The following is a 26,122-nucleotide window of genomic DNA, read 5'->3' as shown; positions in this document are numbered from 1 at the left end:
TTATTAGTTATGTTCATATTTTTAATTTTTAAATTATTAATAAACTAAAATATTCATATTTCTTTGCATTATATAACTTCAAAATTTTTATTTTATTTCCTTAATTATGTTATTTTACCTACTTTTTCAATCGCCTATGTACACATTTTATTTTCCACTTCTTTCATCACTTTATTCTCATGTTATTTATTCCATTCTGTATAATTTTTACTTTATGTCATTCTGTTTATATTTTCTGTATTCATTGGTTGTTATCTTGTTCTGTTCTTAGCCCTGATGAAGGCTTGAAATTCTGGCTGTAACGTTGGCACGATCAAATAAGTTACTTCAACTTATTTTTGTTATATTTTGACCGCACCCACCAACCATCTTCTCCTTGTATAAGTCATCACGGTCAACTATCTCTCATGATTGTAAAATTAATTAAATTTTTGAATTCTTCTTCTTCTTTCAACTCTATACTCCCCTCTAAAAACAAAAAATTAAACCATCATTTAACTCTTTTAAGTACCTATATGAATCTCTTTCTCAAATTTGGGTTATACATTTTTTAACCTTTTGAGCTCTATGGACGCATTTATGCGTTTGGCGAAAGTCATCTGTGTGGACTAAGGCCACATATATGTGCTTTCTCTGAGTCATCAGCATGGACTAAAGGCGCGTAAACGCATTTGTCAATTTTTTCGATCAATATGCTGTCACTTTCATGTAAAATTAATACAGGAACACTTGTTAGTAATTTCCCTTCGTTAGGTAGTGGTCAGGCACCATTAGGGTCATAAAAAGATCTAGAAATTTCCGAAATGGAAATCCCATTTTATGTCACTCTCTTTAAGTACACTTAATTTGGTAAGGAAGACTAAAATGGTATAAAAAATAGTTTTTCCACTTGTTAGATTTAGTCTTATATAATGCATATATTTTACATCAAAATTTACTGGTTCCATACAAAAATTTAGTGAATTTCATTTAGCTCTAATGAAAGATATTTTACAAAAAGTGGAACAAGTGGAAGTGTGGCAGAAGGAGGAAAAAGAAAATCTAAGGATTTACTGTTTTGGCTGATTGAAAGGCATTTTCTGTCCAAATGTGAGAATCAATAAGGGTGCAAAACAGGTGACAAAAAGAAAGTGTGTTGTTTGCATAAAAAGTAAGAGAAAGAGCGATATGCGAAACGAATGCCAAAAATGCAATTTCGGTCTATGAGTCGATAATCGTTTTGAAATTTTTCACACACAATTAAATTATTAATATCTGTTTTATATATATATATACACATATATATTAAATTTTATAATCAATTAAAAAACTCAATTTGATATATATATCAAATTGAGTTTTTTAATTGATTGTAAAATTTAATGTTCATAATAATTAATTTTAATACTCAAAAATAACACCCTTTAATTATTTAACCTTCTACAAAAGAATTAATATAATTTATTACCGTTTGCTTGAAGTCACTTCTGTGTAGCATGTATAAAAAGTATTCCGGCCCCAGGGATGGTCAGCTCTAGCCGAGCTCTGTCCCTACAGACCGTTTCAACCAGGAGTATTCAGAGATAAATAATAAATTTGAATTATAGCTTATTAAAGAGAACTATTGCATCAGTAATAACTGCATGGTCATGATATTATAAATATAGTTGTTAAAAACTATAGAATAATATCCAGATTAATTTAGTTGGAGATAATCCAGATGTGGTAGAATATTGTGTATTTATGTTTACTTGGCCTATTTTGCAATGTCAGTTCAATTGTACCCACAGGGTAAGTTACTGCCAAATATATTTTTGAACGGGCCAGGTAAAATATTTTTTTTATTTTTTGTGAAACTTTGTATTTAAAGGTTCTTGAGGATGCTAAAAAAATCCGGCTTGCTTTTCCAATTTTGAAAAAAAAAATTTGTTTATTATATAAGGATACAATTTTGTTTTTTACGATGAATTATGTAGTTTAACTTATTTATCACAATTGTTAATATTTTTTTGTTATTTTACAACTGAATACAAATTGAAGAATGGTACATTATTACCTCATAATGTCATTATAGTAACAGTTTTAAAATAATTTAGACTGATTGATCTAGCAAAGTGGGGAAAAATATTTTTTACCACCCAAAAAAACTTTGGATATGAATTTTCATAGTAATCCAAATATTAAAATTTTTTGCTCAAAATTTTCGCCTTATCTAGTGGCTTCTATTTGTTCTAAAAAATCACATAAATTGGAATAACTTCAACATCACACCACTATTCTACATGAAACTTAAAAAGGGGTTAGGGCCCTCTAAACTGTATGAAATGTTATGAATCAGGCCTTCATAAACAAGTTAGAACTAGATATATATAAAATAAAACGTTTGAGAAAATTTTCTTAATCTGAAACTGCTTTTTCTCTAATAAAAAGGCATAAAATCTAGAAGATATTCATATGGGTTGAAAGAGTGGTAATTTAGCTTTCCAACTGTTGTAGTTATGTTGGATTTGGATAACATCGTGAGGAGTTAACATAGGACATCGGTGGAAAAAAAATTCCTCCAAAAATCAAACCTTAAAATTTCTAATTTTTGGTTTATATGAAAAATCATATTTAAGGGTTTGAAAATGTGCTAAAACTGAATCTGACTTTATCAAAAAAAAATTTTGGTATACTTTACTGGAAGCGACTTAGTTTTTGTAATTTTCTACACACTTAAACTCATTGAGACATGATTAATATTTAGCCTGTAACCAGGCTTCCCAGGTACTTAAACTGGTTTACAGAACTGAAACTGTGGTCTCTGAACGTCACTTTACTATTCTCTTCCTTATCCTCTCTTGAGCTTTTCATGTACTCCGTCTTGTCTTCATTCACCCTAAGGCCCAATTCATATGCTGCTTCTTTGAATTCCTGGAATGTTCCTTTTAATGCTTCTCGGGTTCTTGTGGCAATAACTACATCATCTGCATATGCTAAGTGTTGAAACAATCTGTTGTAAATGGTCCCTCCTGGATTAGTTCTGATTGAATGAATAGCTACTTCTAAAGCTATATTAAATAGAAGAGGAGCCAGAGGATCCCCCTGTCTCAAGCCATTCTCCACAGAAAATTCCAAGCTTAATTTGGCAGGTAGTGTTCATTAGTGTCATTTTTACCAGCCTGACTAGTTTTTTCAGTATGCCTACCTTTACCATGGCTTTAAAAGTTCCTTTCTGTCCACACTGTCATAAGCTTGTTTAAAGTGAATAGCAGATGCAGGTCTATGTTATACTCATAGCACTTTTCCATTGCCTGCCTCAGGGTGAATATTTGGTCAACTGCCAAGGCCGGAACGCTCCCTGATATTCTCCTATAATATTTTCCATGAAATTGGACACTCTTTTATGTAAAAGCAATGCCTCTATAATTATCGCATGTCAGCTTGTCTCCTTTCTTGTGTATAGGACATATTGCTGCTCTTGTCCAATCTTCTGGCATTTTTTCTTCCGTCCAATCAAATCATAAATTGCTTCTCACAAATCACAGCCTCCATATTTTATCATCTCTGGAGTTACCTCGTCAAGACCTGGCGACTTATGTATTCTCAATGATTTAATAATGTCAATAATTTCTTCCTTCTCATGAGGTTCCACTTCTTCTGCACTGTCCTGCTCCTTACCTGGGAGTTCATCTAGTTGAATCTTTCTTCAGCTCTTTTCTCTGTGGCTCTTGTGTTTACCAATTCACTATAATACTGGCTCCACCTTTCAAGAATTGACTTCTTTTCCCCAATCAGCTCACCTTCTTTCCCTTTACATAATCCAGTGTTGGCTTGGAATCCCTTTTTTATTTCTTTTACACCTTTATGAGATTTTCTGGATTCTTTTTCTCCCAGGATTCTTGCAACTTTTTAAGGTTTTCCTTTTCATATGGTCTCTTCTTCTGCCTACATAGTTTTTTGGCTTCTCTCCTCTTTGTCATAAATTCCCGTATACTTTCTCTGGTCTTTCTTTTTAGCATGTTTAACCTCGCCTTATTTCTTTCTTCCAGAGCACTCTTCGTCTAACCATTCATTTCTGAGAGCTGGTTCTTTCTTCCCTAGTACACCACTTGCACTTTCTATCAACATTTTTCAGTTTTTTCCATCTATCATTTATAGTTGTGTTATTTACAATGTCATTTTCTATCAGTCGTTCTCTTATTTTATTTTTAAATCCTTCTGCTACTTCACTCTCTAGCAACTTTTCTGAGTTGAAGGTATGTACTCTATCCAATCTAGTGCACCTTCTCATAGCCAGCTTTTGTCGATACCAGACTTTTACCATGTGGTGATCCGTATCACAGTCCGTTCCTCTAAAGGGCCTTACATTTCTGATATCAGATGCATGTCTAACCTCTATGAGAACATGATCTATTTGGTTTCTGGTCAGGCCATCAGGCGAGATTCATGTCTCTTTATGTATTTCTTCATGTGGGAATTTAGTGCTACTTATGACCAGTCCCTTTTCCATTGCAAAGTTAATTATGCGATGGCCATTATCATTAGAGTAGTCATATTTACTCTCTCTGCCTATAGTAGGTCTGAATGCCACTTCTTTACCTATCTTAGCATTCAAGTCACCTATAAGTTTTACATCGTGCCTCGGGATTAGGTCATATTCTCTTTCCAATGTTTCATAGAAAATATCCTTCTCCTCCCCTTTCTTGTCTTCTGTAGGGGCATGTAAGCACATAATCGTGATTTTGACGGCTAGAAGACGTCACCAGATAAGCCATTATTTCTGTTACCCATGAGACCACCGAAATCTGTTCATAAATTATATAATTAAAATGATATTACTAGACTAATACACTAACATAATCTGCCCCCCTAGGGAATTAACTTTTGAAATTAAGAGAAATATATGCATGTTAATCAAAAGGTCTCACAATTTCAACACCCCTTTTCCACACTAATTTAATTATAATTATATGTTATAAATTATACTAATTTAGTTATATGTTTTATCTTCTTAAGTGTACTTATATTAATTACTTTATTATTAATTTTCTATTATATTTTACACTTTTCTGTATCCCCGCTCATTTGGTATATTTTGTTTCTTAATTACTTACACACATTGTAACCCATTATTTTATACTTTACTCTTCACCTAATTTAAATACTTTTTTTACTATGTTTACTTTACATTATTTTCGTTATTGTGGCATAACTGCCACCACTCCTCCCAATACCAACGGTCACTTTATTTTTGACAGCCGTCAAAACAGGTATGCTTTCTGTCTCATCATTTGATTTGTGTTTTTTTTTTTTTTTTTTTTACATCTCTTTATTTGTATTTCCTTTAATATTTCTTCTCTTATCTTTCTGTTACTATTACCCTTTTCATTTACTATTTACAACCTTTAATTTTTCTTATTATATCTTACTTTTTTACATTTTATACCCATAAAATATAAGAAAAATTAAAGGTTACAACCTTTAATTTTTCTTATTATATCTTACTTTTTTACATTTTATACCCCTGTTATTTTACACTTATGTTTTTTCTCTTTTTTTTTTTTCTTTTTGTAACTATGTGTTTGTATCTTTTTTAGCCCTGACGAAGCCCTCCAACGTGGGGCGAAACGTTGGCTCAATAAAATAGTATAATTCTACTATTTGAGTTTTTTTGACCGCACCCGGACCATATTCCTTTCATCTTACACGCGGTCAATCAATAATCTTCCAGTAATTTAATTATAAAAAAAAAAGAAAAAAATAAAGAAAAAAAGCTTCGCATTCAGTTGGTATATTTTAAGGTTTTCAGCTTGCATCGCTTATAAAAATTATAATAGGTCTGTTCCAACACTTCTCACTATCCAGAACTGTTAGAAACAAGCACAGTACAGGATTTGGGAGGGAAAGAACATGTACTATGCATGCTTTGTACAGTCAGAAGTGGTTGTTGGAACAGACCTAGTATCTTTTTAAAATTACATATTTCTTAATGAAATTTTAAGAAAATAGTTTTTATATTGTAATACGTCAGTGAAAATGAGGATTATTTAGTTTTTCTTTTTTTTATGATTGTTTTACCAGAAGAGCTAATTTACTCTCCTGTCAATGTGAAAACAGAAAAATATAATATCTATAACATTTTATTCTTCTTATTGTACATACACATAATACGGTAGTATCAATCCCTTTTCTGGTTCTTACAAGCTATGGATTTAGACCAATGAGGTATCAAAAGAAAGAAAATTTCATTGTTAAGTGACAAATCTCAATTTTGATTCTTAAATTTTATACTAGAACTTTTATATAAGTTATTTAGAAATTTGAAAGTTTTCAAAAACTTCTCAAAAAATCAGCAGTAAGTGGACGGAATGAGAAGGTGCAAATTGGGTTTTTAAGGATTTCAGTGCAGATATCAATACCTAAGTAAGTTACTATAGAGCATATATTAGGCTCTATGTTTTAAAACCCAAAAATGAACCGTTCTTGAGATATTGCCATGGGATACTGTTACTGTTATGAGATACTGCATCATATGTTGTTTTGTTCTTCCCATGCCTAACCTTAAAAAACTGCAAATTATGAATACTACTCCAAGAAAAAGGGTATTAGACAGATTAACCCAGTAGTGTTCAAAGTATACTTTAATCCATCCTCCCTGAGCAATACTGGGTTAAGGTTAGCTTAAATGAGTTACCACTTCACCACCAAACATAAGAGTCTTTTTTCATAGGAGCTTGGATATTACCTGTTGGATGAGCAAACGACTCAGCTGAATTTTATTTTTTGTGGCTTAAAATATTGAACTAGATACCATGAATGCTTTGAAACAAGTTGAGCTCAAGATCTGTAAATGATAGTATCAAATGTGTTTAATCTGACTCTCTGTGCTTATATTGCAATATTTTGAGCTAAGACTTAATCTATTCATAGATTTTATTTCTCATTTTTTATACAGTGATATTCCGTTAAAACAATTTGAGCTGAAAGTATTGAAAAAATACTGTTCTAAATATGTTTAGTCTGTCGGTTTCTAAATATATAACGTTGTTTTGGACAAAGGGTTCAACCAATTTTCAATTTTCATGTCTTAATTTCAATTATTCACTCACGGGTTTCAACCAAAAATTCGTAGCTCACATAAAGTATCCATTCATGTATGACCTAGCTATGAGGCCTCAGTGAGTACAATTCAGGGTTTATATAAGTTTAAGGATAGTTGAAACAACTGTAAAACTGAAGTGATATTTTTCTGTGGGTCATCATAAGTACTTATTAGGTGAACTGTTACTTATAGATAGTCATTATAAAGTATGCAGCTTAACCAATTATAGTATTTTGAATAGACTTTCTTGATAATATTATGTTGTTTATACGAATGAGCATGATATCACTTATTTTCAAATGAATTAAAGAGAAGAAGGAAACATGTCTAATGTGAGAGTTCTCACTGGGGTAAACTAATTCTATGTATTATTAGTACATCCAAACACTTGATAGTGAAAATGAGGATTCTTATGTTTTTCTGTTTGATAATTATTTTACCAAAAGAGCTAAATTACACTCATACAGATGTAAAACAGAACAATATAATAGCTTTATGACTCTATTCTTATTCTATATATTTATAGTGCTTCCAAACACTTGAATCAGAAAATAAGATTTAATATTTATAAATTAAAAATCCCTTATGTTATAGGAAGGTAATTGCTGAAAAGACTGAATTGAAAAAGATAGATGATCACATTAATCATGTGACCTGCTCATGGTAAAAATAATTCAAGTGATAGTCATTGCAACAGTTCTATAAAGTTGTGCTGGTTGGATAGTACAATGAATGGAATATCTATAGAGTAATCCGCACTGAACAAACTTATAAACATCTTTTTGGTTGATTGAAACATTGATGGGAAGATTGTGTTATAATACAAAATTTAAACTTTTAGAGTTGAGATGATACTAAGAATGGTTTTATTGCTTGGTGACCTTCATTTTCATTTGGCCTTATTATTTATATGTGCGCAAACACACACACACATTATATATTTTCACATACAACCAAGGAAACCAGGATGACAAATTAGGCTAAGATACTTGCAATAGGTAATCGATGATGAGGAACATCGAATGTGGTATTTAAGTGTGTATGCACTGAAGCTTTCACCACACATTTCAGACCAACAACAGAAATTCAAATTTAATAAATGAAAAATCATACATCAACAAAAAACAACTTTAAGCGAAATTTAAAAGAAATGATCACAAGAATTGGGTTATCAACAAACAAATCAGATATACAAAATATAAATTCGTATTACTCCAACCTCATAAACACTTAAGACATAGTTAACAGCACTAAATATAAATAGACAAAATATAAAACAGAAACAACAGACTGACTACCTGCTAGTAAGAACAGTAATGTTTTGGAAAAACCTAAACAAACCCACATTTACCTTTCTCCATGTCCCTTATATTCAGTTCTGGCACAAACCTTGAGTCTATTGTATCACATTAATGTAGAACACACTGTAATAGACAATTATAAGTAATGTTAATAGTTATTAATATCAAATTATACTCTGTGCTATGTAGTTTTTTAAGAATAAGTTGAAGAAATTCTTCTAAAAACTGTTTTTCATAGTGAGCATGACTATGCAAATAATAATGTTGCGAAACATTGCCTCAATATATTTGTTTTATGACTGATCCTCAAAAAGACTCAAGATCCACAAAAAAAAAATATAATTAACATACAAGAATAAAGTTATCAATATATATTTGTTTATATTCAAATGTTTATTCTATCTATTGCATATTGTGTTACATGTTTTTACTCTAACAAATTTAAGTATTGTTTTCCTGTAATGATTTATTAATAAGATAAGTAAACATTAATAACAATCATCAGTTCATGTAAGTTTAAGCATGATGTAGATAATGGCCAGTTTAGAACTTTTTGACGTAAAAAAACAGTGACTGGTCAGCAACATGATGCATGGAAGCATGAGTTTACTTGTGGCTGGTTAACTGTGGTTGGGTACAAAAACACAAGTTCACTTCTAACTGTTAACCTGTAAACAATATATTTAAATTCTGTTTTATTTATTCAAGTTTTCTTAAGTTTTGAAGTCTTACATAGTGCTTTACAATGATGTTTTTATGCATGGAGTTGTCATGCTTTCCGCAAATTTTAAAGAAATCATAGAAATATAAAAGCTATAAATTCTTATCATCAAAATAAACACACTATCATTTATATAAACTTAATTTTAATTCTCTGAATCCTTCTGTTGTAAAAATGTATCTTCCTTAATTAGTATGAATGATGATGATTTGGTTTCAAAGTTGATGACAATGTGCATGCATAATAACAAGCTTTAATAAATATGCATGATGAAAAATTTGGAGTAAGTTTTTTAAAAATATCTTTGTTTGCTTATTCTAAACTTTCTTTTTCAATATTGTTCAGTAACATTTCTTTTGTAATAAAAAGAACTTTTTTACTAAAACATAATTGAATATCCCACGGTATAGTTTATTTTGGTATTAAAATGTTTTGATAGTTTTATTTTAACTGAAATAAACGTATTGTATTATCCTCAAAATTTGGTTGTATTTTGGTGAATTATTTTAACCTAAATAATTTGTTAGGTAGATATCTTATTACAAACTAAATAGTTCATTAGATAGATACTTCATACCTGACTAACTATAAACCTAGTACTATTTACCTATGTTCCCTATGTAATCTCTTGTTACAACAATTTCTTGCTATACTTAATAACACAACTCATGTATACAGGGTATTTCAGGGTTAAGTGGCCAAACTGAAAATATGAATTAAGGGCCTCATAACAATAAAGACATTTCCTCTGAAGGAACATCCAACAATTTGCTTGGAGATATTCACACCTAGAGATTTACATTGTTATGAATTATTTAGGTTATATGAAATAAATAAAACTTATTTATTTATTCTAACTACTTTATTAATTAAACGTAAACATTAAATTCATATTAAATATTGTTAAAAGTGATTTCCTTGAGCATTAAGACAGGCTCGGCATCTTTCTTTAACAGGAGCAGAGGCAGAACAGCACTGGATATGTGTTATTGTTTCACAAGATTCAATTATCCTTCTTTGTAAGGATTTATGATCATTGACCGGCCTTGCATAGACTTTTTGTTTCATGTCACCCTAAACAAAAAAATCCAGTGGTGTCAGGTCTGGAAAGCATTCAGGCCAAGCCACTGGTCCTGCACAGCTAATGCATTGACTGGGATAATTAACATTTAGCCATTATCATGGACCTCTTCCATAGTATGCAGGACAACCATCTAATTGAAGCTACTTGTTCCTTCTCAGTTATAGTGGAATATGTTCAACTAAATCATAGTAATCATTATTAAGGAATTCCAGAAATGTGTCCACATTGAGTCGAGGCAGCAAGAAATGCGGAGCTATTAAAATATTGTCTATTATCCCCAACCACACATTGTACTGAAACTGGTGCTGAAAATGATGCTCCTGAATTACATGGGGATTTTCCAGCGACCAGAGGTGATTATTTTTCTAATTGAAGATACCTTTTCTTGTGAAGGTAGTTTCATCTGCCCAGAGAATGTTTCATGGAAATTGTGAATTATGCTTAACTTAATTCAAGTACCAATCTGAAAAATGTCTTCTTTGCCGAAAATCTTGTGGTACTAAATTTTATACCCATTAATAAAGATAGATGAAGTCCATCTGCAATGGATTTCTCCATTGCATTCTTCTCTTCTGAATTCTCCATACTGCAGTTGGCGTAATATTTAATTCTGCTCCAGCTCTTTGTACACTACCAGATGGATTATCATCAAAATATTGTAATATTGTCGCACTCCTTTCTTCATTTTGTGAAGGGTCAAAAATACCATCAGCACGTGACGTGGTATTGTAGCAAATGTACCAGTTTCTCTAAGAAGTTGAAACATGGAGCTAAAGATAGACTTGTTTGGTAATCTTCTATTCGGAAATCGCCTGGCATATTCATGACAGACAGCATTAGCATTACCATTACAAGGGCATATTCACCATTAGGATAAAGTGAAGGCATAATGGTGAGTACTCTCCGAAAGCCTCTAGCAAACTGATAAATGTTATTGACAGTTCCCAATGCTAATTCCAAATAGTATTAATCTTTATGTTTCTAATAGTTTTTATACAGTTTGGGATAAAAGACCTTGTTAGTATTCAATCTAATCCATCTCCTAAACAAAGCATTTGCGGATATACCTTCACTTTGAACAACATTTAATATGAATCTTAATGTTTACATTTAATTAATGAAGTAGTTAAAACAAATAAATAGGTTTATTTATTTCATATTATGTAAATCTTTAGGTGTGAATATCTCCTAAACATAGTGTTTGCTGACATACCTTCAGAGGAATTTTTTTTCTTGTTTTGAGGTCCTTAGTTCATATTTTCAGTTTGGCCACTTAACCCTGAAACACCCTGTATGTATATACATACTTCTTTAAACTAGCCACTTTAAGGAATAAGTATCTTTAAACAAAGGATACACAAAATGAATTCACCAAGAAATACCGAGGTTTTTAATTTAAAATAAATTAGGTGATTTTGGTGAAAGTTAATAACATTTAAATGTGTTGAAAACAAATTCAATTCTTCACCATCCAGCGTATTATATCTTTTAATTATGGCTAAAATTAAAGTATTGATCTATAAACTTTCTTCATAGGTTTTATAGGTTTCTGTGATAGATATCCAGTTCTTCAGTATTCAGAACAACCCTTTTACCTTGTCTGGGGAAAATAAGTTATTTTTTTGTCTTCAGTCATCTCAAGTCCAACATATATATTTTTGAATGAAACTCGGTACTAATTTTCTGTGACTTATTAGTCAACAGTTTTTTTCTTTTTATCTATTATCTTAACCAAACATTTTAAGAGCTCTTCTAATCTTATAATATAATTTCTTAGTTAACTTGGATGGGGGATTACTAAGATTTTATTTTAGAACTAGTCCATAATGTTTTATAAGTTTTCAAACAGTTCAATAATTTAATCTCATTATTTGAGCCACCCGGCTTGATGATACATTTGTTGACCAAAAGTCACTGAATTTTTTCATTTCCAAAAAACAAAATGTTTCAAGATTTTAAAAAAATTATTCAGCCATGTATTATTGGAAGTTTAATTAATATTTGCTAGAAATCCTCTAGATATATGCATGGGAAATAAGCTTTTAACAGTCATAAAGATGTTGGTTTAGATTATAAATAGGATTTTTTAATCTGAGATAGTTCAAAAAAACTTTTATCATTAGCATTAGCAGATTATTGATTGAATATATTTTGGTATTTACATTTCAAAAAGGATAAAGAAAATGACTTTCCTCAGTTAAAACATACAAAATGTGTCAACTTTTTTGCTCACTATAAGTTAGAGATATCTATAAAAAGTGAATTACAAAAAGCCTCTTTGAAACAGTTTCACTGTTTAAAAACTATTGAAAAATAAGTTGTAATTCATGTAAATAATGTCATAAAAAAATTAGAAAAAAAGTCTGTCATAGTAAAATAGCCTTTAGTCCATTTAAATGAAACTTCTATTTTAGAATCCCCCAGTTTAGTTTAATCCCCCAGGGGAATAGAAGCAGAAAAGTGGAATACCAATGAGATTTTGCATCATTTAGTTGCTAAGGCTATGACCCCTGTGCAGCCATTTTTGTTGTGAGTTCTTGATTAAGTTCATTTGTTGAATTGTGTTTACCTGTTCTTTGGTACTTATTCTATATTTTGTTCATTAATTAAAAATTATCTTTAAGTCACATTAGTAGTATTAAATTATTCAATAATGATAATAATACAATTTAGTGGTTGTTAATATGTTCAAGATTCATAATTTTTTATGTTTTCCAGTTTTGTAAGTTTAGACTTCTCGATTTGAGATTATTTTACTTATATTAGTTTATTTATAGGAAAGGAATAATTTTAAGCTTTTAATTATTTATAGTTTTAACTAATCAGTAATTTTTTTAATTCAAGATAGAGGAACATTATTAAATAAAAACACAAGGATTTCATTCCTACATTTTTTTCTCTTTTCTTGGTAGTTATTTTAAACTCTCTACTTTGCTGTTCTGAAACCTATTAGTATACACAAATATAATATATTTGTATTAACAACCTTGTTTTTTAAATCGTGATTACAATTTTCAACAGAATATTAACTAGATTATCAAATCAGTAACACATCTTTATTTTACTTAAATTATCTTTAAAACTTAAATGTGGTTTTTTTTTTGGGAGGGGTTAAGTTTCTTGTTACATTAAGAGTAAGATTTAATTATGAGAAAAATAAGGGACTATAAAATTAACATGAAATAATTATTGAGGACTTTTTTATTAAAAAAAATATTTCTTTGTATAAGACTTAACTGTAATGAATTTCTCATTCATGCCTTATTTTTTCAGTTTAATGACTTGTATTGTTCTTTTCCATTTACACTATTCTTACAAACCTACTTGGTTTTTTTTTATAAAATAAGAGTTTAGCTGAGATAAAATATAAAACCAATTTATTCTTGAGGCCCAAAATCTCTTATTCCTTAATATTTTAGCAAATTCCTTTTGCAGGGTTGCAAGATCCATTTTGCAGACTGGCATTCTATGGTATTTAATTTTGTTTTCATTAAAGAAATTATATCCTTTCTGTTTATTCACTAAATGAAATTTATGTGTTATCTTATGTAATTTTTTTTCAATTATATGGTGATTAGTTTTTTCACAAAAGTACATTAGTTTGTATATAATTATATAGTAGCTTTTTAAATATACATTACACCTTTAAACATGATTTCCTTATCCTTATTCCTCGAATGTTCACTTTTGCCTTTTTCCAATTTTTTTTTCATATTCACAATTTGCACCAGTAATATTTATTCTCTAAGGATATTTTGTTTATTTTATTTTCCCCATTATAATTGCAAAATTAAAACACCTCTTCCCTTTCTTTTGTTGTTAAATCATCTCCGTTCTATAATTCTTTGTTTTAAAGTTGCTAACTTCCGTCAATGAGCTTTTAATAACCCTTGAGTCCTGTAGTAAATATTATGTTATTCTAGATCTAAATATCTTATTTATAATTAGTAGATTATTAGATAATTTTATATCATTAGATTATTAAATATATTATTATTAGCATTTGATTTTTTATTTTTGCAGTAGATATTTTGATATTATATAGTTCTTATCCCTTGGTTATTTTTGGAAGTATAATAAAATTTATTTTAGCTTGTCATTATCAACAAAACCTCTTTTATCCTTTACAGTCCTAACTAACAAGGTTATCCGTATTTATTGTGGACTGATACCTCCTTAAGCTTTTTATTTATTGAATAACATGTATTAAAGGGAAGAAAGAAGACTGGGCAAAAATTAAAAGGCATTGTGTGATAATTAGTATAAGGTTGTTATAATACAAATTTTTGGGTTATAAGAACAAGTACTAAATAAAAAATTTTGCAGTCATAAAGTTCAGTTATTTTTCTGGGTTTATCTCAATTTACATTTTATAAATTAAGAAGTTATCAGAGTAAATACAAGATTATTTTTATTATGTTTAACACATTTTATAAAAATTAGTCTTAATTTCATTAAGAAATAATGAAAATTTATTTATTTTTTCAAAGTTATGAATTGATTCAATTTAACTTGCTAGCTAAATAAGGATGTACATATTTTTAAAATTAGAAAATACTTTCATTGAAATATACAATATTTTCATACATTTTAAGTCATATTATATGTAATTTAATTCACAATTTATTTACAGGTATTATTAATGAAGAGGCAAATAAGTGAAATTGAACGTGAAATAAATGAAAGAAACATCAAGCCATCTCAAAACAGCAGTTCTGTTACTTTCACTGAAGAAGAAAAACTCCCTACTCCTCATCCACTTTCTCCAGACATTGACTTACATGCTCTGGATCCTTTAAGTAAACTTTAAATTAGTTTATAATTAGTGTTTCATGTTGAAAATATGAAACAAAAATGTTTATTAAATATTTATTGGATTAACATTTCTATTATATACTTAATTTATGGCTAAAATATCTTCTTTTTCCCTCATGGCATCCCAGCTTTTCCCTCTTCTCTCTCCCACTCTGGAGATGTAGTCTTTCCATTGTATTCTGGGTCTCCCTCTTGGGTGTTTTCCTGTTGGTCTGACCTCAAAATATTTTCTTGGGTCCCTGCCTTCACTCATCTAACAGAAATGTCTAAACCATCTGAGTTGTCTCTTTTCAATGATATCCTTTATAGAGATAGTTCCAACATCCTGTCTTGTCCTCTCATTCCGTATGTGATCCCTCCTAGTTCGGCCTGCTACTCTCTCTAGGTTTCTCATTTCCATTGCAGTAACTCTGCTAAGGTGCTTATCTAGTGGTACCCAGCTTTCACTTTCATAAGGGAGGGTATGTAAGTATACAGCCTTGAAGATATGTACTTTAACATTCTTCTCCACCTTCCTCTTCCCTATAACTGTGTTGCAGAGGTGGTAGTATATTGCATTTGTCTTCTTTATCCTATTGCATATCTCATGGTCTACCTTTCCATTCCTGTTGGTCACTGTTCCTAGATAAGTGTATTTGTCCACCATTTCTATTGGTTGACCTTTGCAAAGTATTTCAATGTTTTCCTGTTCCCGGCCTATATGCATTATATTTTTTTCCCTGACATTGATGGTCATTCCCTTTCTTTTCAGCTCAGCTTCCAATTCAGTTACAGCTTGTTGTAGGTTCTCTTTAGTATCTGTTATAAGGACAATGTCATCCCCAAATACCATTACCTGGGCCAGTATTGTCCTCACGTTCCATTTGCCAATCGTAGTGCAGGCTGTCCTCCGTTTGCACATTTTCAGGATTTCATCCATATAAAAGATGAACAGGAGGGGCTCAAACTATCTCCTTGCTTTACTCCTTTCTCAATTGCAAAGGTATCAGACTCTTCCATTAATCCTTACTATTCCCTTGGAATTGTGGTAGGTCGACTTTATAGCTTCAATCAATTCTTGCGGGATGTTTTTTCCAGAAAGAGCATTCTACAGTTCTTGTCTAGGGACCGAACCAAAGGCAGCCTTTAGATCTATCAATGTTAAGAAGATTCTCTTTCCTCATTCCCATGATTTATCAATGATTGTTCTGAGAGATAATATATGATCCTGGGTCTGGTGTTAAGGCCTGAAAGCACCCTGTTCCTTTTCTATGTCTTTCTTCGCTAGCTTTCTCAGTTTCTTTTCCAATATTGAGGTATAGAGCTTGTACACAACCTGGGATAGACAGATAGGTCTATAGTTCTCACATTCGTTAGCATTGCCCTTTTTGTGAATCAGGACAATTATGTTGTACTCCCAGTCCTTAGGGATAGCTTTTTGGGTAAGTAACTTCTGAAAAAGCACTGTAATGCTTTCAATAATTCTGTTCCACCATATTTGATGAATTCAGGAACGATGCCATCTCTTCCTGCTGCTTTCCTGAGTCTTAATCTCTCCACAGCTTCTTCCACCTCTTCCTCCCATATCACCTCATCATATTCTCCCTGTATACTTTCTCTAATCATTCTCTCCTCAGCATCTCCAGAAAAAAACCTCCCTGTTGTAGTGTCTCCACCTTTCTACGCTGGTCCCCGGTAATCAATCTACCTCCCTCGTCCTTTACATTTCATATTGGTTTGCTTGTCTTTCCTTTCATTACCTTAATCTTTTTCCAGACAACTTTGGTGTTTTCATGATAGTTACTCTGCAGATTTTGACTAAATTCCTCCCAGCTCTTTCTTTTTGCCATCCTCACTACTAGTTTGGATTCATTTCTCCTTCTTACATACAGTTCCTAATTGGATGGAGTCTTGTGCCTATGGTACTCCTTCCATCTTGCCTTCTTTCTCGCCACTGACTCCTTCACCCTATCATTCTACTACTTGGACCTTTTAAGTGTAGGTGAAATATTGGCAATCCTGCAAGTAGAAGTAGTGGCCTCCCAGTATGGCTTTCTTTGTTCTTGACCATATTTTATCTACACTTCCATACATGCTGGTGTCCTGGAGTTTTCAATCCAATAGGTTTGAGTATTCCGCTCTTTTTCCAGGTTCCTGGAGCTTGATAGCGTTGATTTTCTTGTAGCTTCTTGGGTGTTTCTTCTTCCTAGGGGGGGAATTTGAGTATCTTTGACTAACAGGAAGTGAGCTGAGCCAATTTCTGCACTCCTAATCACTTTTATATTAGTAAATAGCTTTCTTATCCTTCAACTACAGATTTAGTAATCGATTATACTGTTTATTTTCCTTCCTTTAGCAGAAAAAGTTATTTTATAAATTTGTTTGTGTGGAAAGAATGAATTACCAATGAGCAGATCATAGTCAACACATAAATCAATCAGTCTTTTTCCCATTTCTATTCTTAGCGCGCTCACCCTCATGTTTTCCCATAACTCCATGTGCTTTGACGTAGTCACTCCCAGTCCTAGTATTGAAGTCACCCATAATGATTATTTCTCTGTTCTTGTCCTGGCTTTTAATAATATTCCTTTCTAACTCAGCATAGAACTGTTCTTTATTCAAAAAAATAGCTTCTTCGGTGGGGACATATACCTGAATAATGGTCACTTTTCCTATTGATAATTCCAGGTTTGCCGTAATTATTCTAGGAGATACTGGATACCAACTTACCACTTTTGCAAAGAGGCTGTCTACGGATCCTTATTTGTTAACTCATCGTGAGACCACCCCTCTTAGGAGGGATCCCCCATCCGCCACCCGGGGAACGCGCTCCTAGTGTTGTACAGGTTCCACCGAGAGTGGCTAGAATGTGTGTATTTATATTAGTCCTGTTAAATTAATTTTTTTTTTTTTTTTTTTTACATAAATCCCAAAGTTTTGAAGGTTAGTATTATTGTTTGGGAGGATCTACTATAAGATAAACTTAATAAAAATCTTGATGGGCGAAGGGTGACTGGGTAGTGGGTAGGTAAAAGAAGGTACTTTTTTCCCCTAATATTTCATAATCTATATTTCTAATTTTCTTTTAATCTATTGTTCTATTTTAATTTTAAATCTTGTTTCTAAGGAAAAACTTCTTCTTACCAAACATAAAATCAATTAAATTCTCTAGAAAAAAAGATTCTATTCATGCCATCTCTGGAGCACAGAGTTTGTGAGATAGATGATCGCACTCAAAAATTAAGATAATGAGCATAAGTGACATTGTAGTGGTTGGTTCAATGGTACTTACATTATAGTTACTTAAGTGAGGATTAATTAATGTTCTGATATAAAGCTGTGAAGAATAACCAAAAAAAAAAAATACTTTCTGTTTTTTACTAACTAAAACAATATAAAAATGAAATATCTGTAAAAAAAATTATGAATGAATATAATTGGTATGAATAGAGATTATGTTCAAGTTCACAACCATTTGAATTATCTGTCTTCAATCGGATATTTCAAAATATTTTGATTTCCTTTTCATCTGCCATTAGGACATTCTTCTTAAGAGTCTCCATGGCAGTAGTTTTCTTCTATATTTTCCTCATTTGTGCCCACAGTTGATTGTAACTAAGAAAAGATGAGGTTTAATACTGCCTTAAAAGCAACAGGATAGGTATTAAAGTATAATTGAGTTTACATTTCCACAAAGATCAGGGGGCAGCTCATTTCTTTGCCACAGCTTGTATCTGATGAAAAACCCGGTATGAGTGTTGCGTCACTTGTTCTGCAGGAGTTAGGAGTGCTAACTCTGGTCTTATGTTTCAAATATACTTAGTGAAGACATTAAACCTATGGTAGTTTAGTGGTACAGTATGTTAGTAGTTCAGTAAGTTGTGGTTCCATATTTTATTTTAAAACAACTTACACCCTGTTCTGCCACCTGATGTGATGGTTTTTGAGTCTCAAAATACTGAATTTATGCAAACCATCTGAATTGTCTTTTTACTCCTGATTTTGGAAACTTTGAAAAAGGTGATAGTTTCATCTCCAATAACCCTAGGCGCTATTGATATTCAGTATAATTTAATTATAACTTCAAGGGACTAAAATTTTGTGCATCATTAGCAGTGTTTACTGTTACCAATATATTGGTAATAGCGAGCAGTTTGTTATATCTGAACATTACATCCAATACATACCTACATGCTTATGTACACAGTGTTACATTAGTTGTGAGTTATCATTATGTGTGAGTAATTTAAAAATAGTTTTTGAGAAAATTTGAAATCGTGATCTACCTATCATTCACAATGCGTTGCTTGAACTGTACCTTTTAACTAAATAAAAAAAAATCTTCATACATTTAAAAAAAAGTTAATGCTTCATTCTAGAGACGTCTTTTAAGAATTCTCATTAAATTTTATATAGATATTCTACAAAACAATGTTTGAGACTAGATGTATCTATAATAATGCTTTGATTTTAATTATTTTTGAAGTATTAAAATTATACTGTTGATTTTTTTCAGTCTTATGTGGTATCACAGCTTGAGCAACAAAATGTACAAGTGACGATGTGTTAAGATGAATTCATTGAAATATTTCATAACCTGTGTATATTTAAATTATTTTGTATGTATTCATATATAATTCATGAATCTTATTATTGGAAGATCGGTGATTGACTGTTTGTAATAACAAACAGAAGATTTGTTATTATTATTATAATTGTTATATCCGGGTGCAATAAAAGAAAAAAACTCTAATAGTAATAAACATTAGAGAGATGCTTTATTCATCCATGCTGCCAAAATACATTGGGTTGCTACATTACATAGCATACTAATCAATCCATGATCAGGCATATGTAAATTACATATATTTACATGATATAATAAAAAAGAAAGAAAACAGTTCTCCCCCCCCCCCACAGTTTCCTTTTACAATCAATTCCAGTCTACATACTAAATACAAATATTTCAATTTATTCCTTTTCCCTTTCCCCCTCTTGTTCCTTCCATTTCACAATTTTTTTCTCATTTAATCGATAAATTCACTCTCCCCAATTCATCCTTTCTGATCCACTCCAGTGATCCGTTAAACAGATTCATTATTAGACAGTAATGTGAGATCAAATCAGAGAAATAATAGTCACAGCAGTAGATCAGTTTACAGAAAAACAAATAAATAAATACATTTTACAAAAAAAACAAAAGTAATGTATAGATTTAAAAGAAAATATAATAAAAAGTTGGTTAATAGAAATAGTTGAATGGATAAATAAGTTTAAAAAAAAAATAAAAATAATTTTGAATAAATAATAATGAATCGACAGGTCCACATAATAAAAGAAATAAATAAAACAATGAATAATCTCAGAGCCAATTCCCATGTAGGTGATGCTGTATTATCCCCAATGCTAACACCAAGGCCTTCTAAGAAGCTCCTTGTTCTATGTGGTATTGTTCTGCAAGATCCAAACCAGAGGCCTCTCACGGTGTACTCTCTCTCCGAAGGTCTTGTGGAATTTTTCTTTAAGGAAATGGACGCATTTTTCACATATTTCCATTTTTTCCCTTTCTGCTCCACCCTCCTGTTCGAGGTCATTACTCTCAAATCTTACCGTCGGATCCAATACCAAAGGCGTGCCTCCGATTTTTGTGAATGCAACAATATCAGTGTATCTTACAGATCCGTTGATGTCAATGTAATAAACCTCCTTGGTGATGTATTTTTTTTTCAAGGAACTTCGTCAATTCTTCTTTGACCCTGTGGTGCCGGCGTGTTATGAGGAGGGAGTTGTTGGGGCATTTTCTCAGCAAACGGCTGGTGTTTCAGACTCTGCCGCATTTGCAACAGAGGGACCCAACTTCTTGCTTTCCACTGGCTCCTAGGACTCCATGCCGGGGTGCATTGTTGTTATTTAGTTTCAGGGCATTCGTCCATTCTAACCTCGAGAGTATTTGCTTCTCACACACATATCTATTAGCTTTTGAGGTCTCTTTGAAATGGTGAACACCAATACTCTGCCACCTGCAATTGGCCCATTCTTCAAAAGTCTTCTCATGCAATGACTGCCGTAGAGCTCTCACACTTCAGTAGCCTTGATCCACCCCCAGTCTATCGGCACATGCCGCGATTTCAGCGACGTAATTGAATGTAGACTGGAATAAAGCAACTGGAACATTCGACAGTCGCTGGGCAATGGACCAATGCTGCAGTAGAGCTTCCCATTGACAGTGGATCAGACCCAGTCCTTGATACTACCTGGGTACATACAGCATCGCCGAAGAGGTGTTAGCAGGGGAAGCAGTCTGGAGAGGGTAATTAAGTATTGGTTGACAATATTGATCTTTTGTTACAGTTTGAGCAGGCATAAGCTCACTAATTTGCCAAAATTCTTAGTTATCTTTGTCACCACCTCTTCTCAAAATACTAGCTCTCCCGAGAATGTCATCGGCTTTTGCCTTTTAAATGACCTCTGTATTCTCAAGGGAGAGCTTTGTTGACTGCTGCACTCCTTTGTCCATTATGATACCCCCACTTTTCTTTGAATTTATTGCCAAACCAATCTCCCCGAGCAGCCTATGGACACTATTATTCTTTCTGCAGAACTCCTGTCGCTCGCCTTACAGTCGTCCGCAAACCCTGTAAGGACCACACTCTCTTGGTCACTTCTCTGGTCGTATCCAAATTTATTAGCAAACTCCTGATCATAGCTCGCGGTACAAATGATCAGTGAGTATTCCAATCTCCAGAACGTTTATCAATTAAAACCTTGTACATTAGAGCCATCATCTTAAGTCAATTTGGAATATCTATGTTTATGTCTATATCTTGTACCAGCAGATATTGTCTAAAAGCTAATGAATATTCCTTACGCTCAAGTGTTTTATCCACAGATATTGGCACCTGAGAGGGGATGCCTATTTACCTTTGTGTGTATCAGATAAAGGCTTAAAAACATTTAATTTTAATCAAAGTTTAATGACAATTATTATTACTTTAAGGTATTCAACTGGAAAAACAATCCTAAGTTTTTTGTATATTTTTTTTTTACTCCTTAGCATTTATTTTTCGAACATTTTCTTGAGGAGGCCAAGAAGGTGTATGGGTGGGAAGAGCAGCCTCCCCTCTGGAAAATATCTATCTATGCCCATAGCCAGTTACCCATCAAATACCCTAAACATCCTTATTTTTTTTTTTTTATTTTTTTTTTTTTTTATTATAAATGGCGATGAGCTCTGTGGCATATAAGGCCTATTGTGCGCCAAGACATTACAATTTTGCATTGTAGTGCCACAACATTATAATGAGCTTATTAAAGCTGAAGGTAAATAGATTCTAGGAATCTAAGTAAGTTGAGGGATTGATCAGCTCACACTGCTTGGGATCCACAACACGATTCATCCCAAACAGCATGAACCTCCAACCCACAAATAATAGGTCACACCAGCATATAATGTGTTATGCCATTTCATCCTCAGCATGACAGAATCTGCTGCTCAAGGGTGACTGTATGAAGTGCGCCTTCAACCTACGGAATAGGAGTGAAGAAAGAAAAACTGCCTCTGAACACAGCTTGCTAGCATATTAGTGAGTGTCTTTTGTTACCTCGGCCTCATGGGGCACTGGTGTTATAATCGCAAGTAGCCATATGCTTATAGCAGGGGTGGCCCTTGTTTCAAGTCTTCCGTTTAAATAGAATAGTGACTCTGTAAGCTTGAGGTTAAACATATTAATATATAAGAAGATGGTCAGGGTTGCGGTCAAAAGAGAAACAAAAATATTGTATATATGTATATATAGTTGACTGTAAAAATTGATGTATAGGAAGATGGTCAGGGTTGCGGTCAAAGGACAAACAAAAATAGTTTACAACTTTTTTCCCCCAATTTGTAGGGCTTCATCAGGGCTGTTCAGAGCAAATGGGTGAACAGTGCTGTTGACTGTTCAACCGTTTGTTCTGAACTGCCCTGATGAAGCCCTACGAAGTGGAGCGAAACGTCGGAAAATAAATAGTTGTAAACTATTTTTGTCTCTCCTTTGACTGTAACCCTGACCATCTTCCTATACAGAAACAAAAATAGTTTACAACTATTTATTTTCCGACGTTTCGCCCCACTTTGCAGGGCTTCATCAGGGCTAAACAGATACAAAATGATAAGAATAAAAACACAAAGATAAGATACAATGATAAGAATAAAAACAAGTAACAATGTCAAGAGTAAAATTTTCTTTATAAAAATACGTAAAATATAAAGCTAAAAAAGTACAGTAGATGCACATAAAACAAAAACAATACGGGGAAGGAAAACAAAAAAAAAATTTTTTTAGAGATAAAATAAACGTCATGAAAGAATAATAAAATAAAATAAAAAAACAATAATAATGAAAAATGATAAGAAAAAAATACAGAATGATACAGTACATGAGTTATTAAATGATAATAATAACTGTAATAACTAGGGCCGCTCGTAGCTCAGTGGTTAAGACACTGTCTTGCCAATTTGTTGTCTATTGGCGGTGCCGGTTCGAATCCGGCCTGGGGCGTCGACTTTTTTCATTGAGTGGCGGTCCCACAAAATGAAGAACTTTGACCCCCAACCATGGTTAGGCAGTATAGGACTCCAATGAGAGCCGAAAAAAAACAAAAAAAAAAACTATAATAACTAAGTACAATTAGAATGACACATATCGTTACTAATAATAGGAGATTATACTGAAGAAAATAACTGTAGTATTTATATGTCGTGAAAATAATCATTTTTCTACACTGATAATAGTAATAGTAAAGATAACAGGAGTAACATGAATAATATAAAGTGAAATAAGGTAATTTAAAAATCGGAAGTGAAAGTTTACAAAATAAAATATATATAAAAGTACAAGGTGAGATGTAGAAAGAAGTTCATAAAAAGATTAAAAATAAGTAATTAAGTATAGAAATAAGTGAAAAAATGTGATAGAATGTTAACCATATAGGTGATGATAATGATAAGTGAAATAAGTTAATAAAACATAGATGAATAAATATAAGTAAATGCAGCGATGGATAATATAAGTGATAAAGAGATAACAAACAGGTGAAAAAAACAAAAAAAAGTATAAAAATGTTTAGTGATAATAATAAAATGAGTGTAAAATTATTTAGTCTTAATTAAATTTAATATATGGCTGTATATATGCGAGATACAGTTTTTATCGATTTTGTGGTTAACTGGAAGGGGTTCAAGATGGATATAAATGGATTCTGAGATGAGTCTCTTTTTGGTAATTAGGAACAGTGGCTAAAATAGTGGTATGGTCAAAATCAAAAGCATGATTAAGTTTTAATGATGTAGTTTTAATAAAAATACAAAGATAAGATACAATGATAAGAATAAAAACAAGTAACAATGGCAAGAGTAAAAATTTTCTTTATAAAAATACGTAAAATATAAAGCTAAAAAATTACAGTAGATGCACATAAAACAAAAACAATACGGGGAGACAAAAACAATCCACATATCTACCTTCAACCCGTGATCCCACCCACTCACTTATGAATAAGTTTAATCAGCATATTAAAACCCTTCTTCAAAATAACTTAATTAACCGTCCCACCTACTACAAGCTCATTTCTTATAATTCTTTACCTCCTCGACTGTACGGACTTCCTAAAATCCACAAACCTGGCAACCCCCTTCGCCCCATTATATCCAATATTAATGCTCTATCTTCTAAACTTAGCCAATTCCTCCTTCCGTCTCTTCAGTTCCTGAGCCATGACAACCCTTACGACATCCACAACTCTTTCCAACTACGAGAACAATTAATATACTTTAGAATTCCCTCTAACTTCATTCTTACTTCATTTGATGCTGAAAGCCTCTTCACCAACATACCCATCGACAAAGCACTCCAAATTGTTGAAAAGAACTGGTCTACAATAGAGCCACATACCACTCTTAACTTAGCCTCATATCTTGAATCGCTTGAACTATGTTGCAAATTTGGATATCTAACTTTTCAAGGAAAGTTTTTTCACCAAACATCAGGCCTCGCCATGGGAAACTCTCTCGCCCCCGATCTCTCTAACATTGTGCTCAATGACCTCCTTGATTCCGTCATCCCTTTATTCCATAACGACATTTTATTTATCAAGAAATATGTAGACAACCTTTTTCTCATTCTAAACTCTGATAAAATCCCTCATATCCTTTCTTCTTTTAACTCTTACCACCCTCGCCTTTATTTCACTGTTGAAACCGAAACTAACTCTTCTCTCCCCTTTCTTGACCTGCTTATTATAAAGAATAATGACGGCTCCTTGTCCACTGACTGGTATAACAAACCCACTTACTCCGGTAGGCTACTTAACTATTTTTCTCTGCACCCCCACCATCAAAAAATTAATATTGCCAAAAATCTCATACACCGTTGCCTTTCCTTATCTGATCCCCAATACTACTTCTCCTTCCCCTAACTCTCTACCTCCACCATCCAATCTCTCGATTTATAGATCCCTTCCATATGTCCCCTCTCTCACTGACAACATACAAACATTCTTAAAATCAACAATCCCTTCATTTCGTCTTGGACTCAAATCTCAAAATAAACTCTCTTACTTTTTTACTAATACCAAGGATCCTATCCCACTCCAATACCGCTCTAACGTTGTATACCGGATTCCTTGCTCCTCCCCAACTGTAATTCTTCATGTATAGGCGAAACTAAAAACCACCTCAGATCACTTATCTCTGAACATAAATTATCTATAACTTCCCATAACTCATCCGCTTCCAAACTTTCAGAACATGCCCTTACACTTAATCATGCTTTTGATTTTGACCATCCCACTATTTTAGCCACTGTTCCTAATTACCAAAAGAGACTCATCTCTGAATCTATTTATATACATCTTGAACCCCTTCCAGTTAACCACAAAATAGATAAAAACTGTATCTCGCATACATACAGCCATATATTAAATTTAATTAAGACTAAATAATTTTACACTCATTTTATTATCATCACCAAACTTTCTATTATACTTTTTTTGTTTTTTTCACTTGTTTGTTATCTCTTTATCACTTATATTATCCATCGCTGCATTTACTTATATTTATTCATCTATGTTTTATTAACTTATTTCACTTATCATTATCATCACCTATATGGTTAACATTC

The 26,122-nt window shown here is 32.2% G+C and overlaps 1 protein-coding gene and 1 long non-coding RNA gene across 6 annotated transcripts in view; one reads left to right on the top strand and one right to left on the bottom strand.

Moving 5' to 3' along the window:
• The window catches only part of LOC106684811 (amyloid-beta A4 precursor protein-binding family A member 3), a gene marked incomplete at its 3' end in the record, with an annotated part of 167,214 nt that overhangs the window by 123,617 nt on the left and 17,475 nt on the right, over positions 1 to 26,122 (top strand). For all 5 annotated transcript variants that reach the window (XM_067045133.1, XM_067045132.1, XM_067045134.1 and 2 more), the window contains 1 exon segment: positions 14,803 to 14,968. In XM_067045133.1, the coding sequence (XP_066901234.1) occupies positions 14,803 to 14,968 (166 nt within the window).
• LOC136795233 (uncharacterized) lies at positions 5,263 to 5,522 on the bottom strand. Its single transcript, XR_010842805.1, has 2 exons — positions 5,441 to 5,522; positions 5,263 to 5,364 (listed from the first exon to the last, which is right to left on the bottom strand). It is a non-coding gene; the product is annotated as an uncharacterized lncRNA (long non-coding RNA).

Source organism: Halyomorpha halys, unplaced genomic scaffold (assembly GCF_000696795.3).
Source record: "Halyomorpha halys isolate HHAL.00 unplaced genomic scaffold, Hhal_1.1 Scaffold622.1, whole genome shotgun sequence".
NCBI classification, from domain to species: domain Eukaryota; kingdom Metazoa; phylum Arthropoda; class Insecta; order Hemiptera; family Pentatomidae; genus Halyomorpha; species Halyomorpha halys.
The sequence above is the reverse complement of the archived record's forward strand: the minus strand, read 5'-3'. Positions and strand labels throughout refer to the sequence as shown.